Raw genomic sequence first — 19,792 nt, 5'->3', positions numbered from 1 at the left:
ACATCAAGCTTTAATATGAAAAATCTATCAAATATGCCATAAAACGTCATTTTTCAGATGTTTTTTGTCTGAAATGTAAGTGGCCGCATTCATGTTCAGATCAACCTTTATATATAGTATGTATTATCATGGAAGTAAAATATGCTTCCATGATATTATCATCAAATACAACATATATAAATATTAAGACTGAACATAAGTGCGGCCACTTCCACATGTTCCATTTTAGACAAAAACCGTCTAAAACTTAGCACAAAATTCTAAAATTGTGAAGATTTCAGTAATTTTGTATGAATTAATGATGCTAGTATGGATGCATGTGCATTGTATTGTAAAAAAACAGCCCATATTTATGTACCAAAAGTATTAATTACTACTGTCCAATAAATAGCTAAAAGTTTACATTTTTAACAAATTTGTAAAAATGCTATATTTTGGGGCCAAAAAGGGGTCTTACCGGCTCTACCTACTCCTTTGACGAAAAAGTCCTTGACATTTGAACTGGGACATAATATATAACATTATGGTTTATATGGCTATATATATTATTAACTCAATTTATATTTCATGTTTGAGTTGTTGTACTTGTGTATTGTCTATATTGCAATTGTTTAATATAAAAAAAAAATCACTGTACTGATTATGTCCATAATGGGTCCTCTATTGGAAATAAAAAAAATATCTTATCTTTATCTTTATCTTGATCATGTTTATAGTAAAATAGTCCCACATTTGGACGATCCTCAAGAAATATCTTGCTTTTACTGAGATAATTCTCTTTATTGAGTAGGCCTACTGTAATAATTTTCAATAGTGTGGACATTTTAACTTAATTGCATTTGTCACGTTTAGAATCATTTTATAAGTTCTGTTCTAGAAAGTTCATATCATTTTTTTTTAAATTACAAGAAAAGTGTATTAATTATGTTTGAATCTTCATGTATATACATAAATAAGGATAATATTTGACCACAACCTCGCGCCATACAGTAGATCATAGGTTTTTTTTTGGGGGTGGTGTTTGAAATTCTTTTCCATTCATTAGGATAAACAGAGATATCTTGAAAAACAAAAACAAAAATAACGTTGTGCCGTTAACTAAAGTTTCGGTATTTCATAACATATTAAATCACTTCCCGTTAAATAAACTATCCGTTTTTTTTAAGTGCCAGTATACTGCGTAAAAGAGTAATCAAGCGTAGCCGTATGAGAAACCCGGATATTGTAATCACATGATTCAAAATCATATGACAACAACTCAGGAGACACTAAGAAAGGTAGAGCTCATTCAACACGTAACAATAGAACAAAGACAACGCGAACTAGTAAGTAGATAAGATTAACAGATATTTGTGTATTTCGAATAAAGAGATATATCACACTTTTTATTATTATTTTTGAACTAAAATTCCAGAGCTCTGTGAGGGTCAAGTTCTAGTTCTTGTGTTTCATAACCTTCCATATCCTTAGTCAAGTTCTTTTTTTACGAAAGAGTTATACCTGGGACATAATATATTTGAAGATACGAGGGTTGCTCGACTATAATAAGAAATGTATGTATAACTCTGAACAGAAAAACGTAAATATGTGTATTAAATGTTTTTTTTTTTTTTTTATACAGCCTTGTTAACAAGCAAAATATTTTATCATCTAAACAATGCAGACAGGAAAGCACACTTGTATGGCACTCATGTCACTGTTTTTTTTCATAATTTGGGAGGGACCTCGGTGGCCGAGTGGTCTAAGTAGTTACTACTGTAATCACTAGCCAGTCAACACTGAGTCTGAGGTTGTGAGTTCGAACCCCGCTCGTGCGGGTGCACTCAATTCCAATCTTAATTGACTAGGATTGTCAGTTTTCCTATCGAAGGTCATGGTTTTCTCCGGGCACTCGATCCAGCTTCCTCCACCAATAAAAACTGGCCGCCACAAAATGGCCCAAAAGTGGCGTTAAAACATCAAAAAATCAAAAAAATCATATATTATGGGAGACTAAAAAAAATCTGACTCTTCGAAAGAATTAAATTCCTTGCTAACACTTTTATATCCTTTTTTCCTCTATTGGGACATTACACTGAATGTAACTGAATGTAACTGAATTATCACTGGACAGTGGGAAATCTAGTGACAAAATATTGCCTCCCTGTTAACACTGAAAACTTGATCTTTTAAATGTTTGTCCCATTATAACAAGGACGCTATCAATTATAAATTCACGGTAAAACGTTCTGGTTAAAAACAAAAATAGAAATAAGTTGAGATATAAACAAAACTTCCATTAATGTTATCATTTCCCTCTTTAAATAGAAAATGTTGAGTACAGCAGACTAATGGAGCTTGGTGTATAATTGGTTTAAAATGTTGCTATGCGAATGAATTCCTGGAGTACAAATTTCAATTAATTTTTTTACTGGCTGCAAACCTGTCTGGAACATGCTAATTATGCGTATATATGTGCAGCTAGATCAGAGAGAGTCCGGGAAAAAATTTCAAAGGAATCGATTGATATGCAGCAAAGATTGGCACTTTTGAAATTAAGTTACTAAGCAAATTCAAACGGACCTTATCCCAATGTAAACATTGAATGTGAACAGATCGAGAAGACCGCAAATACTTGTACAAAAATCGAGACAACCTTTTCTTAAAATTGTATAAAAAATAGTAAAAAACGTCTACTTTATAAGAATATTTATCTTTAAATTTTTTAACCTGCACAGACAGACTTGTATATTGTTATACATTGTATTCATGAAAAGACAATATTTCTATATGGAATTTTCACGTGACATGAGGAGACCAGTGTACTCGAAAACTTAGAATGTGAAAAATAAGTATATTTTGGGAAATTGTAACATGTTAAGGACTTTGTGGAACACTCCAAAAATTGTCGACCCGAAAGATCTCTAGATTTTGTATGTACATGATTTTTTCCAATTTTTTTTATCAATATACAGCAAAGATTGGCATTTTTTGAATTTCAGTTTCACAAGCTTCTAATGCAAGTATCCTGATAAATACTTAACATAAAATATCGTGTATTTGCATGTATATTTCTAATAACACAGTTTAACAAATAATTTCTTTAAAATGGACAATTATTATTTAGAAATAACTTTTGATCAGTATCGTCACCGGCATTGTTTTATTATTGACTTTCTCGACTCTATCATAAGAAGAGTGAATTTTCTTTTGTTTTCATTCACTGAATATCCCACTGTGGATATTACTTGTATGAGCAACACAACAGGTGCCAAAATTAGAGCAGAACCTTCTGAGAGCACCTGTGTTCTCCAATATTAGGTGAGATTCATGTTGCTTGAATTTCCATGTTGCTCAATATTTTACAAGAAATATCTGTGTAATGTTCTGTTATTACTTTCTTCATCATAATTATGGCCATGCTAAACTTTTGAAGCCACAGGTCTGACCCTTATTTTGTTTAAAATTTTGTACAGATGATGTACTTGTAGGCTGGGACTAGTCCCAGTTGTCCCTGTTGTTGGCCATTATTTGAAATTTTTACAGACCTGATAGAAAGTTTACAAGCCTGGCCGGATGGGCTTGTTGCCAATCTTGTTGTGTTTTTATTGGACTTTTCAATTGCCACTTGGTATATATCTTCTCTATCTTTTTTACATAATTTGTATTCAATTTTGACACTAAAATATTTAAATAGGTTTGCTCCTTAAGCAAATGATATAGCGATTAAGGATTTGTATAGTCAAATCCTTGGTTATACTAAGAATGTGTCAAGCTACATCTGGGACTATTATACTAACAGTAGTATTATAATAATAGTCCCAGGCTACATGCATATAATTCCTATCTGCAGTTTTTATGATTATTTATATATAGTCTACTTTTAAAAACCTATACCAGGAAATATATACATTTGTGCTAAAGTTGAGTAAAGAAATTAAAAAAGAAAGAAACCAAGAACATTGTACTTCATTGTTCTATCCTTATGTATATATACATACGTGTACATCTCTAACATGTGAAAATGCGTTGGTTGGAGTTCTTGTAAAATTACAGGTGCCTCTATTAATGTATCTATCACCTGGCCAAGTATGCTAGGTGTGAACATTTAATTAGTAAAACAACAGCCCCCAATAAATGGTGACATAACAGGGGGAAAGTTATAAAAGTGATATTTGAAGACTCCTTAATTTAAAACAATGAAATATGTGAGACAAAAAAAAACAACAGAAAATGGAAAGAAAGAAGTGTCTTCTTTACTCTTTTGGCTACTGTAATGTATGGTTTAGAACATATCACCTTGACTATCAAGCATCAAAATGAAACCAAAATATTAAATTTGAATTTCTATAGTATTATAAAACCAGTTCAAAATGGGTAGTCAGTGTAAAAAAAGCACCAAGACTGTGTAGCCATACATGTAGATGATAATATATTTAAAGGAAACCAAGCTAGAACAGAATTTGAAATGATAATAGATATTTATGATAGATAAGAGAACATTTAAAATGAAGTGGGTTTATAGTTATATCTGCTCAAAGTTTTAATTGACCAGAGTTTCCTGTATTTACGTATATGTAAGAGAATGATAATCCCTTTCTTCATGATTAAGTATGAGCGTTAGCGAGTACTTATCATGATGAAAGGGATTATCATTCTCTTACAAACTTAGAATATTGTACAGTGCTCAAGGCTCAAATGATCTCTTGATTGGTTTTATTCAAGAATTAGTTTCATTGTCCGTGAAATGTTTATAATTAATGGATGACTTCCCTTTTAGGCATTTCATTTATGTATTGGTCTTAGTGATGTAAGGACTTACTTTTAATTTGGGAAATTTTAATAAATTGTGTTTTATACATTAAATGACACAACGTTACAATGAAATTGTAGAAATTGTATAAGTTTCCTAATTGTGAGTATGAGTGTAAATTATGTAATATTTTAGTAAGGAATTATCTTTTTGTTTATCTACAGTTCAATTAGATAAATTAAAAATCAGAGTTACAACTAAATTGTATTCCAAAGCCAATTTTATTCCAGCTCTTTACATTAAATACTACTTAATTAACTAAATTTTGAATTTTGAAAGGAATTGCTTTTTATAGGAAATTCAAAAGTAAATTCAATTTCCTGTATGTAACGGTATTTTGGAAATGACTATTCTTACTAACTGCGAATACAGTTATCTGTCTTTTGATAAGCGTAATACATGTAGCTAAAGATTTAGGTTATATTTGATTTTAAAAGTTTTTTTCTTTTTCTTCTTGATAATGCTTTTTTTTTTTTGTAATTTGAAAGTTCTAAGTATTCACATGATAACACAAACGGTATCAATTGTACAGCACAAGTAAACTTCAAACTTATTTTGATCATTTTTGTTTGTTTCAAAATTCAACTTTAAATCAATAATCCTAATAAATGTGCTTCAGGCAGTTGTAACTCATTTATACAAATTCTTTGTTTTGAACTGTAAATAGGCCTAAACAAAAGGATAATCCCTTACTAAGAACATGATTTACATTCATTCTTCACAATTAAGGAACACCAAATTCTACACTTTCATTGGTCGAGAGCACTTTGCTATATTCTAAATTGTCAGTATTAACTACTTTTATGCCAGCCTTTGGCACCATGGAAAAAACAAAAAAATGAATGGAAAAGCGGCATATTTCATTATTTCAAAATTTATGAAGCTTCATTGTTTTTATTTTCATAAAATAAAAAAAGACAATCTTCATAATGATAATGATCTTGGTGAAAGTGCTCCTAATATGTACAAGAATTTGGTATTAGTTGATATCACTTTCCCTAAAATGCATTCAAGTTATCATGAATATGTAGAAATCAGTTGATATCACTTTCCCTAAAAGGCATTCAAGTTATCATGAATATGTAGAAATCAGTTGATATCACTTTCCCTAAAAGGCATTCAAGGTATCATGAATATGTAGAAATCAGTTGATATCACTTTCCCTAAAAGGCATTCAAGTTATCATGAATATGTAGAAATCAGTTGATATCACTTTCCCTAAAAGGCATTCAAGTTATCATGAATATGTAGAAATCAGTTGATATCACTTTCCCTAAAAGGCATTCAAGTTATCATGAATATGTAGAAATCAGTTGATATCACTTTCCCTAAAAAGCATTCAAGTAATTAGTATCTGAGAGAAGTATCTAACATTTATCTAGTATTTCTACTACAAACCAATTCAAACCATTTGGGTGTTTGACCTAATTTTTATGCATCTTTAATAAATTTATATATATTTCAGTATTTTAAATGCTGCAAGAACAGTTTCATTAGTAATACAGTTCAACTAATGAACCATAGAGACTACTATTCACATCTTTTAAATTGCATTGCATCTGATTGAAACTTGAACATTAACCTATGGCTAAGATGGATAGCTACTTGTTTATAACTGTCTTTTTGAAAATTAAATTATTAGCTTTCTGAAAATAACCCATTTGATTATAGGTATTTCCATCATGTGATCAATTTTTCATTACAAAGTTGGGTGTGTATCATATGACTTGTCTTGAGGTGCATGTGACAGAATATAATATTTAAGCATATGTTTCCAATAGATTTTAGATTAAATCTGACAACAAAGGTAAATATTGAGTTTGTTAAAATTCAGATAATAGATTTTTTTTTATTTTTTAACATACAAATATTTTACTTGTGAATTATATTGAACGTTCAAAGGTAATGAATGTAAAAATGAATAATTTTTAAATTACTTGAGAAATAATGAAATATTCCATGATCCTAAGCCTAATTTTTAATTTTCGCGCAGATGGCAAAGTGATAGGGTAAGCTTAAGCTTAGTTAGGTTTGTCAGTTTTACTGTATATCAAGTCTGTACGTCCGGCCATATGTCCCTAAATTAGCTTCCATTCTCAACCTCAACCAAATTTTATAAAACTTATACATAATGCTTATTACCACAAAACACAGATCAAGTTTGAATTTGGGTTGTGTCACTTTTACCGTTCTTGAGTTATGCCCCTTTATAAATGGAAAAAATGCTGAATTTTTCATATCCTTTCTCTAACTTTAGTTTGCCTCAACCAAATGTTATGAATCTTATATACAATGCTTATTACCATAATACAGATCAAATTTTATGGTTGGCATCACTTTTACAGTTCTCTATTTATGACCCTTTATAATGTTATATATATGCAAGCGTGGGCATCATCTGTGTCCCATGGACACATTCTACATTTTCTATATACACTATATACTTGTCTGTATGTATATTTACAACTATATTTTGCAGATAAAAAGTTGAAGCTCATCTTTTCAATTTTTAACTTATCTTTGTAAAATAGTCAATTATATACATGTATGTTCATGTGCGTGTCAACCAATGTGGCTACTGATTGAGGGGGGAGTAAGAGTTATCAGAAAAAAAAAGGTCATAAAAACTATCAAACTTTTCAACTTGTTACTATCTTCTGATAATTACCCACAAAATAGTCAATAGTGCTGAAAGTGGCATTAAATACCAATTAATCACATAATAATCTTGTGTTAATCAAATAATTTGGATGAGTGTTGGTCTTCTCAATCATTATACACAATGTACTAGTCACAAGACTTAATCATTGATTGATACTCCTCTATCATTATACAAGTCACAAGACTTGAACAGTGCTTGATGCATCACTGTGTGACATCTGTACCTACTAATTATTATTCATAAGTGTTTAAGTATATGATTATCCATATTGAGAAAGTACTTGACATGCATTGAATATAAATAGGTATCTTAGTTGAGGATAGGTATATCAGTATAAACTGTGAGTCTGATCAGTCGTCAAGGTAAAATTGAATAAGTTATTAATTAATTGCAAACATTTATAGATATTTATTTATTTTTATATAATCCATCAGATTTCTTTTAATTATTGTGTTGTCTTTTTGACATGTACCTCTCATCTTCAATTATTTATATATATATCTTTTAGTTATATTGAACAAAGGAACTTATGGGTACTCAAAAATTGTTTAAAAAATCATAAGAAATTGCTGTTATATACTGTGTTGTCAGTAAGAATTGATGTATATTTCATAAGGCATGCTTTAAATTATTATACAAATGTAACTCATTCTCTAAATTTTAAAGGGATTTCAAGATTGATATGAAACTTTTTAGTTTTCTTGCACAAGCATCATATAAGTCAATTATTATTCAAAGAAAAAAAAATGAATTATATGAGATAATAATATGAAACTTTTAATTTTATTGCAGGAGTGAAATAACCATTGCCTAACCATGCTTCGTCTTAGTATACTATTGGTTGCCATAGCAACTGTATTTACAGCACCACAGACACAGGACCAGAATTCCATTATAAGATATTTTGACATTCAGCCAGCATCTGTTAAAATGACTGTGACAGCACCCAAAGGTCATGTTGTCACATCATTTGAACCTTACGACAAATCCTGGGAAAAATTCAAACTTGAACACAGTAGGTATCTTTTGGTACTTGAATCAGTTTTGAAAATGTATTTAAACCAGTTTTCCTCCGTCACCCTTTCTATAATACTTCATGGTTAGAATTTTTCATGCCAGCTCAGGCTGAGCTTAGCTATCATGACTGAAGTTTTGTAGTTCATGAAATGTCCTTGGATTTTTCTTTTAACTGCCAAAAATTGAACTGTTTACTCTCATACAGGTCCAACAGAAAAGCTAAATTACAGGGATGCACTTTGTTGTACTGACTATTGCTGTGGTGTATTGTATATATTGCTTCTGGTTCCATGCTATAGAATTTCTTTTGTTTGAGAACGATTTATTGGTGTCAGTTTTCAGCAATATTTGTTGTATGGGATAAGCGATGTAATTATCATGTGAAAAGCAAATGATTAATGTACAGCATTTATGTACAAATATAGCATATTATATATATTTTTTTTTAAGTGTAAGGTTATATAGGAAGTCCTACTTTACATAATCACATTGGTTTAATGTGGAAAATAGGAAGTAAAGACTTCATTGGTTAACACTAATAATAAGTCAATAGAGCGTTTTTTCCATTTTACCTCTGGATTTACAAAGTTTCCAAAAGTGAAAATGGGGAATTACTTTTTTGATATTTTGTATACATGTATACAACATTGAATGTATATGACCTTGATCTTCTATTTACATATGTTTTTTAAAAACAGAATTGAGGTCAAAATATTTGAGCATTTATATAAAATCATGAGGTGATTAGAATTAAATACCACAACACATTCTATTTATATCTTGTTCTTAGTTAAAGCATATGGGTTAACTATTAGGATTTTTAAAGATATTTGAGTACTCTTTACTATCAAGTGTGTGTGCAAGATTTTCTGAAAAGCACACAGATACAATTTTCTATTACTAGGAAGATTTTCTGAAAAGTGCATCAACACTCTTGTTAGATATGTTTTGGTAATTTGTGTCTCATTGACATATATAAAATAAAGAGACATAGTATGATTTTCAATGAGTCAGCTATCCAACAGAGACTTGGTCATACTTATAATCCAGATCTTTTTTTACTACTAATAAATTTTGATAAAAAAGTTTTATTGAAACTTGTCGTTCTATATACTGGTGATAGTCATTTACAAAATCTATATTAAAGTTTGAGTCTTGAAATTATGAAACAGTTATGTAACAATATTTTACCTGCATTAAGACCCTTATTGCTGTGAACATATATAAATATAGAAGAAATTGCTTAAAATTTGTAAGTCAGGTAGAAAGAGATAATTTATGAATATAATGAGTCTGAAATAATTGTGCTATAATTACTACATATCATATTCAATTAATATACTGTTAACAATCTTAGGAACCACTGAAACTTGTGTAATCAATTGTAGTGCTTTTCTTGAAGAATATATAAATATGATCGAGATTAATGGTTTGCAGATATTAAGTGAAATATATTCATTTTTGTGTAATATGTAAGGTTTTTTGTACACAAGCCTTGCAAAGTCATCACTAGGAAAAAATGAAGAAAAAATTCAATTACATATTTGTCTTAGTATTGATGCACAAAGTCCTAGGTGAGCGACACAGGCTCTTTAGAACCTTTAGTTGATATTGTCATTTAGAATTAACAGAGAGCCCTCAATTTTGAAAATATAAACTGCTATTATGTATGATAAAGTTTTATGCATTCCAGGTACAAATTGATGAAAAATGCTTCGATCTTTGTAGGTAAATCATATCATACCATTGAAGAAGAAACATATCGTAGAACTGTTTTCAAGAAGAATGCATTAAAAATAGAGGAACACAACAAAAAATACAGTCTTGGTCAGAAGTCTTATTATCTTGGAATAAACCAGTTTGCTGATATGGTAAGGGGGATAACTCTAACTTTTATATTTTATGAAATTAAGTCTATTTACCTAGAAAGCCAGGTTTAAGCATGTATTTTAAAATGAACACATGTTTCATTCATCTGTTCTCTAGATTTGACCATTATGAAAGAAAACAGATACAAAAGGTGATTGGTACCATAATAAAAAGACTTGTAGTTTTAAAACTGAAACTTAGAACAGCAAAACCTGTCTAAACTAAAATTTCTGGACTGAAGATCTTGTTTAAACTTTTAAGTTTATACAGGTTTACACTGTTAAATTACAGAGGAATATTCATTGCTTTCTCCAATATAAAAGTCCCGTTTATATTTTTGGGGTTTAAGCTCAGTTATGTTTGTCAGTTTTACTAAATATCAGAAAGAAAGATCTATTCAAATGTGTCACTCATGTGAACAAAATCCTGTAAAGAAAACAGGATATAATTAAAAACCAATAAGTCATTCAACATAAAGTAACAGAAAGTCCCATGGATAATATGTGAGGTGTAGTGATGTATACTTCTTGATAATAAATAATAATATCATATGTATTTATAATGCAATATAAAATGCAATTTTAACTTGCATTGGATTCACAACTATATCTTAGATCTTTAGCAACTACAATCATATTTCTTTTTTTTTCCCAAACTTTTGAAGATTAGACAAATATTTTACAGTTTTAGTAGAATAGAAAAATAGTATTGTCACATTTTTAGTAGAATAGAAAAATAGTATTGTCACATTGACAAGTTTTCTATGTTTCAGCCTGTAAGTTCAACATAATTATTTGGAGAGAAAAAACTTTTGTGACTATCCAATTTTTATTTGAAGCCAATTATTTTTTAATTCTTATACATTCATCATGTTCATCTGCTGAATATAACCTAATATATTCTGGAAACCTGTGTCTGCATTTGAATAATTATATCATAACATATATATATTACTAATTCCTCCCAGTTGTACATTTTCAATATAATTTATGTATTATAATGTTTACTTTAATAGGAACACTGGGAGTATATGCAACATCATGGATTCCAGGTAAAGAAAACAGTAAACAGAACAAGTACAGGGTCAAAGTTCCTGCCTCCTCTCAATGTTGTTTTACCTGAGAATGTAGATTGGAGAGATAAAGGATATGTAACACCAGTAAAGAATCAGGTAAAATATGGTTGTTAGTGAATTGGTATGACATTATTTGTACCAGTTTCATATTTTGTATTATTTTCTTTTAAAATGATGAAACAAAATAAAATCTTATTATTTTTAGCTAACAAGAAGTTTAGTAGACTTTAGGAAGACCAACACAAGAATGTATGTCAAACTGGAAAAAAGTTCCTTACACAAATAACATGCTTTCAATTAAAATTTCCAGCGAAGAAAGATCTTGCAGAATAAATTGCATCTAGGAATTTGGTTGTATTGAGAATGTTTTTCGGAAATTGTTATTTGCCATTATTATTTACATGTGTTAAGTGTCTGAATAAAGGATTTCCAGAAAATTATCCTTAACTCTTAATTGTGGCTGTCATAAAAAAAATTCACCAGATAATTAGGAAAGAGTTTTTTTTTAATAAACATACAGCTTAACTACAGTTTAAAGTACTTGAAAACAAGCAGGGAGTTTGAAATTGTTGTGATAGTTTTATTCATAAAAATAAGTTTGATATTGATTAATTATAATTGCAATAAATATTTTAAAATATTTTAATAATAAGTTTTAAAACTTTGTATTTCCAGGGACAGTGTGGTTCTTGTTGGTCATTCAGTACAGTAAGTAAAGTTACCTCCCTTTTACAACTTAATTATGTTGGATATGACGAAACTATTGATTATTTATAAGTTTTAGTCTTAACAACTGCCAAAGATTCCAAAAAATCATCATAACATGACTTCAATAAAAAAATATTTCAGAATATGTATAAAAATATAGGTAAAGTGAATGCTAACGAGGCAGCAACCCAATAATACACTAAACAAAAATATTTCATTTTCATTTTGTATTTCAACTTTTTATTAGTGTTTGATAAAACAATTTTGTATGCTATATTCAGTGGATTTGAAATGCAAAGCACAAGATCAAAAACAGGAAAAATAACCCAACAGAACCTTTTCATCCAAAAATTTGAATCAATGTCAATGTTTCATTATTTTAACTTAACAGACTGGTGCCTTGGAAGGACAACACTTTAGAAAGTCAGGTAAATTGCTTTCTCTTAGTGAACAACAATTGGTTGATTGTTCTGGTGACTATGGTAACGAAGGATGTAATGGTGGTTTAATGGATGATGCATTCAAATACATTAAAGCTGTCGGTGGATTAGAAACTGAAGATGACTATCCATACACAGCTAAGGTTTGTTCTTCAAATATTTTGACATTCATTACACCACTTATTTAAAGACTTTTTGCCAACGAACTTAAATTCCATGAAGTTTATAACTTCTTTTGAGAGAATTTGTCTTTGCATGAAAGTAAAAACAAATAACAACCATGTTTCTGTAATATCCCTTAACCTTCTTCAGCCTAGCTCATAGCCAAAAACCTAATCATAATAATTTAGTGCAGAAAACAAAACAGTTGTAGATTTCAGGGAAAGGCAGAAATTGTTTGATCTATTAGTATTAAAAACAGATGTATTATTGCTCTTGGCTTTTAGTCAATATATAGAAAAATTCAATATTGATATTGTTTTTACAGCAACATACATGTGACTTTGATGCCAGTGAGACTGTTGCCTCGGATACTGGATTTGTTGATGTAGAAAGTGGTAGTGAATCAGACCTGAAGAAAGCTTCAGCTTCAGTTGGTCCTATATCTGTGGCTATTGATGCCAGTCATCAATCATTCCAACTTTACAAAGGAGGTAAGCAATTGTAATGATCAGGCATTCCCCATGGTCAATTTTCTTTTTTCGCCGACAAACATAAAAATATTTTTCGTTTAAAATTTCCCATTCTTGCTAACCATTTTTATAAGAGCGCAAAAATTTGTGGCCATATAATGGTATGGCGATGTCATCAGAAGACATTTGGTTTCCAAACAATAACTTGAGTAATATTAATTCCGTTCATGGAAGAATTTAATATACACAAATATCAAGATCGAACAAAACAACAGACATTATTATCAAACACACACAACAAACAATTTTTGCTATAACAATGATTTATGCCCTCTCTGAAAGATTGGAAATACTCATTTACCTCTGTCAAAATGTTTCTCTTATACCTCATTTCCCATTGGTTTCCAAATGTCCAGTGGGCCCCTATTGCAGGACTTCCCTATCGTAGTAATTGTTAATTTCTTGTCATCATGGAACATACATGAAATATTTGCCACTGGTCGTAAAGCAAATACAATTAGTCAAACATTTGCATGATTGTAGAATTCCAAGAAATAATTGTCTAAATAAATGCTATAAAAGTTTGATACATGATAGATGATTCATGAATCTTAACTGTCATTTATTTATTACCAAATTGTCCTGTAATTGATAACTTCCCCAGGCTATAGATAAAGTAGATTTATCAGGACCATAATCCAAATGAATGTCATATATTTACGATTGTTTTTATACGACAGCAAAAAAAAATTTGTGGTCGTATATTGGTATAACGTTGGCGTCGTCATCGTCGTCCGAAGACACATTAGTTTTCGCACTCTAACTTTAGTTTAAGTGAAAGGATCTCTATGAAATTTTACCACAAGGTTCAATACCACAAAAGGAAGGTTGGGATTGATTTTGGGGGTTATGGTACCAACAGTTAAGAAATTAGGGGCCAAAAATAAGCATTTTTGTAACTTCCAGACATAACTTGTGTGTTAGTGTATGGATCTCTCTGACATTGTACCACAAGGTTCCATATCACAAAGGGAATGCTGGGATTGATTTTGGGGGTAATTGCATCAAAATTTTAGGAATTAGGGGCCAAAAAAGGGGCAAAAAACAAGCATTTTTCTAGTTTCATGACAATAACTTGTGTGTAAGTGTATGGATCTTTGTGAAATTGTACTACAAGGTTCCATATCACAAAGGGAAAGCTGGAATTGAGTTTGGGGGTAATTGCCCAAAACGTTTAGGAATAAGGGACCAAAAGGGGGCCAAAAATAAGCATTTTTCTAGTTTCCAGACAATAACTTGTGTGTAAGTGTATGGATCTTTATGAAATTGTACAACAAGGTTCCAAATCACAAAGGGAAAGCTGGGTTTGAGTTTGGAGGTAATTGCCCTAAACGTTTAGGAATTTGGGGCCAAAAAGGGGAAAAAAAACAAGCATTTTTCTAGTTTCCAGACAATAACTTTGTTGAAGTGTACGGATCTCTCTGAAATTGTACTGCAAGGCACCATACATTGTAACACAAAGGGAAGGCTGGGATTGAGTTTGGGGGTGATGAATAATAAGGGGGTTCAAAAAATTTGAGGGGGGATTTTTTCCCCCTTTTTTTTCTTTAAAATTTTCCTTTTTAAATTGGTTATTTCTGATTTATATATAAAAGCAAATAATAGTGATATGGTTTGAATAGGTAAATTAAAAAAAATTCAGTTCTTAGACCACATTCATTCTGTGCTGTGTCAAATATTTAATCACAATCCAAATTCAGTGCTGTATCAAGCTTGAATGTTGTGTACATACTTGCCCCAACTGTTCAGGGTTCGACCTCTGCGGTCGTATCAAGCTGCGCCCAGCGGAGCATTTTATTAAATCAATGTTTCAGTGTAGGAAAAATCTGAAAAAAATATCCATGAAAAAAAATTGACTAGATGAAAAGTGTTTCTGAAGTTTTTCAAATGTTTTCCCAAGTCATGACACTCATTTTGCTTACAAATCCTGATCTTTTTAAATAATCTTGGTTAATTACATTACTCTTACCTGAACATGTATATTATATATATTTTTGTAAGCATTCATTTCCAAAAAAATACATTTTAATTATATGATAAGTTCACTTTGCATTATGATTAAAATTCGTTGGTAAAGCACGCTATCAAGTTTTATTTGACTTGTTTATTTATGTTTTTTTTTGCTGTAATTTAATCCAATTGATTACACAAAAATGATATTATTTGTAGGTGTATATGACGAAGAAGAATGCAGCAGTAAAAATTTAGACCATGGAGTATTATGTATAGGCTATGGTACTGATGAAAGTGGAAATGATTACTGGCTTGTTAAAAATAGGTACAGTAGCTTATCAAGAACAACAATAGAAGTGTTTCAATTCTGATTAAAAAGAATTTATCCCACCTATACTTGCATTTTGGCTGTTACTGTCATAGGTACTAAATATTTTTATGTATGTAGAATTTGGTTTTGATATGATATTTTCCGTTTTCTGTGTTGAATTGATTCTTCGCATGTTTATAAAGGATCAATTTGTACTTCATCTGTTTGGCAGTTTAGGGTTTCACCTGGGTTAATTTTCATTTTCGCCACCTCTTTCTCACAAACACATTTTTCCAGGCACTAAGTGTTACCCTTAACCTGTCTTTCCATCCGTCCCATTTTTGTTGCAAAGCTTGAGCGGGGCATTTGTGTCCTCAGACAAATTCTTCTTTTATTATGCCCCAGCCGTAGGCGACGAGGGCATTTTAAGTGAAACTTGACCGTCTGTCTTTCCGTATGTCCATCTCATTTTTGTTGCAAAGCTTGAGCGGGGGCATTCATGTCCTCAGACACATTCTTCTTTTATTTGTTAAGAATTGTTTGAGTTGCTGTATCATTGAAATTTACTCCTATCTATATTTATACACATGAAGACTTGTAACAGAAGAATTTTACTTTCCCTGTTGGATTCATTACCAAGGTATGGGTTTGTCTCATTGTTGAAGGCGGTACAGTTGCCTAAAATTGCCTACATCCACTTCAGTTGAACTTTGATGGATAGTTGTCTCATTGGCAATCATACCACATCTCCTTATTTTATATGTACCCAGTATTACATATGTGCGTTCTGTATTGCATATATAAAATATCTTTTTTTTCTCACTTAAAATACAGTTTGGACAACATCTAAATCTATATAGATTGAAGATATCTAGTATAAACAAGCAAATTAGAAACTGCAATAAAAAGCAAAACAAAAAGTGTGGACTTAAATCATTGAAACAGAGAAAGAAATATTTCAGACAGCATCAAGGAATGATAGAAGTTTTATGATTGTTCTTAGTACAATGTTTATCCTGATATATATGTATAGTATATTAATACAAAATGGCTTCTTCTGAGTAGATGCTTATGGTAGAGTTACAAAATGTTTGTACTGTAAGTTGTCATAAATAGAACAGAACACTTTTTGCCATTATTCAAAAACTACAAAAATATTTATTATTTGGATGAAAAACTAATTTGGATAATATTTTCTACAGCTGGGGTGAAACCTGGGGTGACCAAGGATACGTGAAAATGTCCAGAAATAAGGATAATCAGTGTGGTATAGCTACACAGGCCAGTTATCCACTTGTTTAAGTAAGTAATAAACTGTTATTACTGTGAGAAACTGTCTATATTAGAATCATACTAAAAATTAATTTGTGTTTTTAGTTGATATGAATTGTGGATATTTTGTGAGTGTTTTGATTCATGAATTCAGTTAATAAAATGTGTATAACAAGTTCTTTTAAACTAGTGACCAACTTGTTACCAAAAACAATATAAATAAAGTCCAGTATGGTGAACCTTACTGATTTTTGACCAAGTTAACTTAAATGTTAACCAATTATTTCAACTAAATTTTGCAATAGAAGTGTGTATTTTATTTTATAGCATATAGTGTTTATAGTTGAAGTTTTACAATACAAATTTTTATTATTAAATGAGTTGGGCAAACATTTTTCTAAAGCTTGGTGCATGCAAGATTGTTAAACAAAGTTATGTTATGATGAAGGAAAAATAGTTCTAAGTATGAAATCAGCATCTCCCCACTTTCATAATTTTTGGGAATGGCCTGTTGTTTATCATTTAAAAATGATTCACCTAATTACTTATACTGTTGGTATACTTGAAAATATGCAGTAATAGTTGTAGGCAGTTGCAGAACCAGGATTTGAAAAAAGGGGGTCCCCACCAAGGTAACATTAGGAGTGGGGCTTGTAAAACGTCTGCATTAACCATGTATGTAGCTCCATAATGGGGGGGGGGGGGGGGGGGGGGGGGGGGGGGGGGGGGGGGGGCTCACCTAATTCTTACTCTGATAAGAAAAAGGTTCTTTGATAAGATTGAGTTTATCACAAAATTTATACAAATGTATTAAATCTTCAAATTGGTGAGGAGAGTTAACTCGAACAAATAAGAAACAAATAATGTCCAGCATTTACATTTCAAACAGGTGAAATCTTTTTTCTGGTTAATAAATGAAGAAACTTTATTTACAGTTAGAACTATTTAGCATATTCAGTCATAGATCTTACACTTTATACTGTTTTTACATAATTTTACTTCTTTGACAGATTTGGAACTCTACAGAAAACAGAGATCAGTGAATCTTGAGGATCAGAAGCTTTCCTATAGTATATATATACTTTACATCTGTACTAATTTGCATGTGACAAAAAACCATAAAATTTACCAAGCATTATCTTATTGTTACACACATTATCAGGAAGAACCATAACTTACAAAAGAAATATTTTTCACAATATGAAACCATTTGATATGCAAATTATTTTTTACAAATGTAGACATTGTAAATAGAATGTTAAACATTCCAGTATTGTTATGTTAGAGTTGACATGTTAACGTAGTTACAACCTACAAAGTCACAATTGAAGTAGCTTGATTTTTGTATACATTTTTTACTGCCGACATATATCCAGGTTGAATTTTTCACATGAAAAAAATCATGATTTAATTTTTTTCTTATATTAATATGAGAAATTCTATTTGGTTGTCAGACATTTTAAGACGAGATATTTAGTTGTCACATTGAAACTGTTTTGTGTTTATGCAGACAATCTGTATTGATCTTAATTACATAAACCGGTGTTATTTGTGATATTAAACGATTGGTTGTTTGACTTAAACTTGTATATGTTAGATATACTTGATTCTGAATATTTTTATTATTATTTGGAATATCTGAAATTAGATTCGATATGTAAATAATTCTTTGCTAACTTTTTTCCAAACAAAAATGTTGCACTGAATTTTTCTCCAAATTTTGCGTGAATCTCATGTTTAAGATCTAGATTTGATATTAAAACTTTACTTGAAAATAATATCTGAAATACATTAAGTTGTTTTTGCATAAACTTTATATGAGTGTACTAAATTTTAGTGCACTACATGTTTATAATAATCACAACAATTCTACATGTTTATAATGATTTAAACTTGGATCTGAAATCCTACCAGAATCATCACAAAGTTGCTTCATAGTCACTTCTTATCTAAATGATTTGTTTAAGGGAGGTATTAATCGGTTACTTTTACTCTAGTTTTTTTTTTTAAATTTAAAAATATAGATCATTCATACTGAGTGTCATGTTAGTGGAAACATCTGTAATATTGATATTGATTTTTAATGTAAAATGTTTACTAGATATTGAATGAATTTCTCTTTTCTCATTTGAATTTTCTTTCAAATATACAGCTTTGGTTTTGGTTATGCCTTTAGCTTGTGATTTTTCGTGTTATTTCATTCATGAACTTTTATGTTTATTAGCAAGACTACATATATTATAATTACAAGAATCATTTCTATTTCATTTCTATTTCATCGATTTATTGTATTGGACAATTTGTTGTGTTTATCTTATATGTGCTAAACTTGTATTTACATTGAGAAATCTCATAATAAATGTTCTTTTTTCAAAAAGTTTTATTTGTTACTTCAACAAGTTATTTTGTACTGGATGGAGCAAATATCATATGTTATACTAAAATGTCTTTTGCCCTGTAACTCTTAAAGCTGGTACAATTAATTGTAGTGTAGTCAAATATTTTGAATGGAAGTCACACTCTCAAATACTTATTAGCCTGCTGATGACAAACATTTTTATTCCACTTTCCATACATTGTCCAACCAGTAACTGTACTTCAGAAAAATGAAATTGCTGTTGAAATATGATTGAGTACCATGGATTCATTATATTTTGTGGGATACCAATTTTTGTGGATTTTGTGGTTACATGTGAATCACAAATTTAAATGTTCAAAGAGTACAAATTTTTTTGAAGCAGTCACTGAACCATGGAAATGAGGTCAAGGACAATGGTCTTAAGCTTATGAGAGATAGAAACTTGTAACATAAGGCGTCTATATACAATGTATGAAGCATCCAAGTAATCTACCTTCTGAAATATAAAGCTTTATACATATGGTTTCTGCCGCTGCCAGATTGTGATCCCTATGACTCACATACTCGCAGGCATGACAAAATTAGTCAATTAACAAATGCTTAATCAACTTTATAGCCAATAATACCTAATAGCTATATATTA

General features: G+C 30.3%; 1 protein-coding gene across 3 annotated transcripts; it reads left to right on the top strand.

The window, feature by feature from the left end:
* Nucleotides 1-1,192: 1,192 nt before the first annotated feature.
* LOC127724710 (procathepsin L-like) lies at nt 1,193-19,167 on the top strand. Of its 3 annotated transcripts, none has more exons than XM_052231789.1 (10): nt 1,193-1,325; nt 8,247-8,469; nt 10,200-10,342; nt 11,356-11,511; nt 12,091-12,123; nt 12,515-12,706; nt 13,051-13,216; nt 15,425-15,533; nt 16,721-16,820; nt 17,801-19,167. In XM_052231789.1, exons 2-9 carry the CDS (start codon nt 8,271-8,273, stop codon nt 16,818-16,820), a joined length of 1,098 nt encoding a protein of 365 aa, XP_052087749.1. In that variant the 5' UTR covers nt 1,193-1,325; nt 8,247-8,270; the 3' UTR covers nt 17,801-19,167. The 3 variants fall into 3 exon arrangements, with proteins under 3 accessions (XP_052087749.1, XP_052087751.1, XP_052087750.1); XM_052231791.1 differs by lacking the exon at nt 1,193-1,325 and adding an exon at nt 6,464-6,599; XM_052231790.1 differs by lacking the exon at nt 1,193-1,325 and adding an exon at nt 7,728-7,816.
* Nucleotides 19,168-19,792: the final 625 nt, after the last annotated feature.

Source organism: Mytilus californianus, unplaced genomic scaffold (genome assembly GCF_021869535.1).
Source record: "Mytilus californianus isolate M0D057914Y unplaced genomic scaffold, xbMytCali1.0.p SCAF_14, whole genome shotgun sequence".
NCBI classification, from domain to species: Eukaryota; Metazoa; Mollusca; class Bivalvia; order Mytilida; family Mytilidae; genus Mytilus; species Mytilus californianus.
The sequence above is the reverse complement of the archived record's forward strand: the minus strand, read 5'-3'. Positions and strand labels throughout refer to the sequence as shown.

Bases quoted from the DNA above. Each gene is read 5' to 3' on its own strand.
- LOC127724710 (XM_052231789.1), top strand. From the start codon at position 8,271: ATGCTTCGTCTTAGTATACTATTGGTTGCCATAGCAACTGTATTTACA. The intron at 12,707-13,050 runs GTTTGTTCTTCA...TTGTTTTTACAG, and splicing joins ACTATCCATACACAGCTAAG to CAACATACATGTGACTTTGA. The intron at 13,217-15,424 runs GTAAGCAATTGT...TATTATTTGTAG, and splicing joins ATTCCAACTTTACAAAGGAG to GTGTATATGACGAAGAAGAA.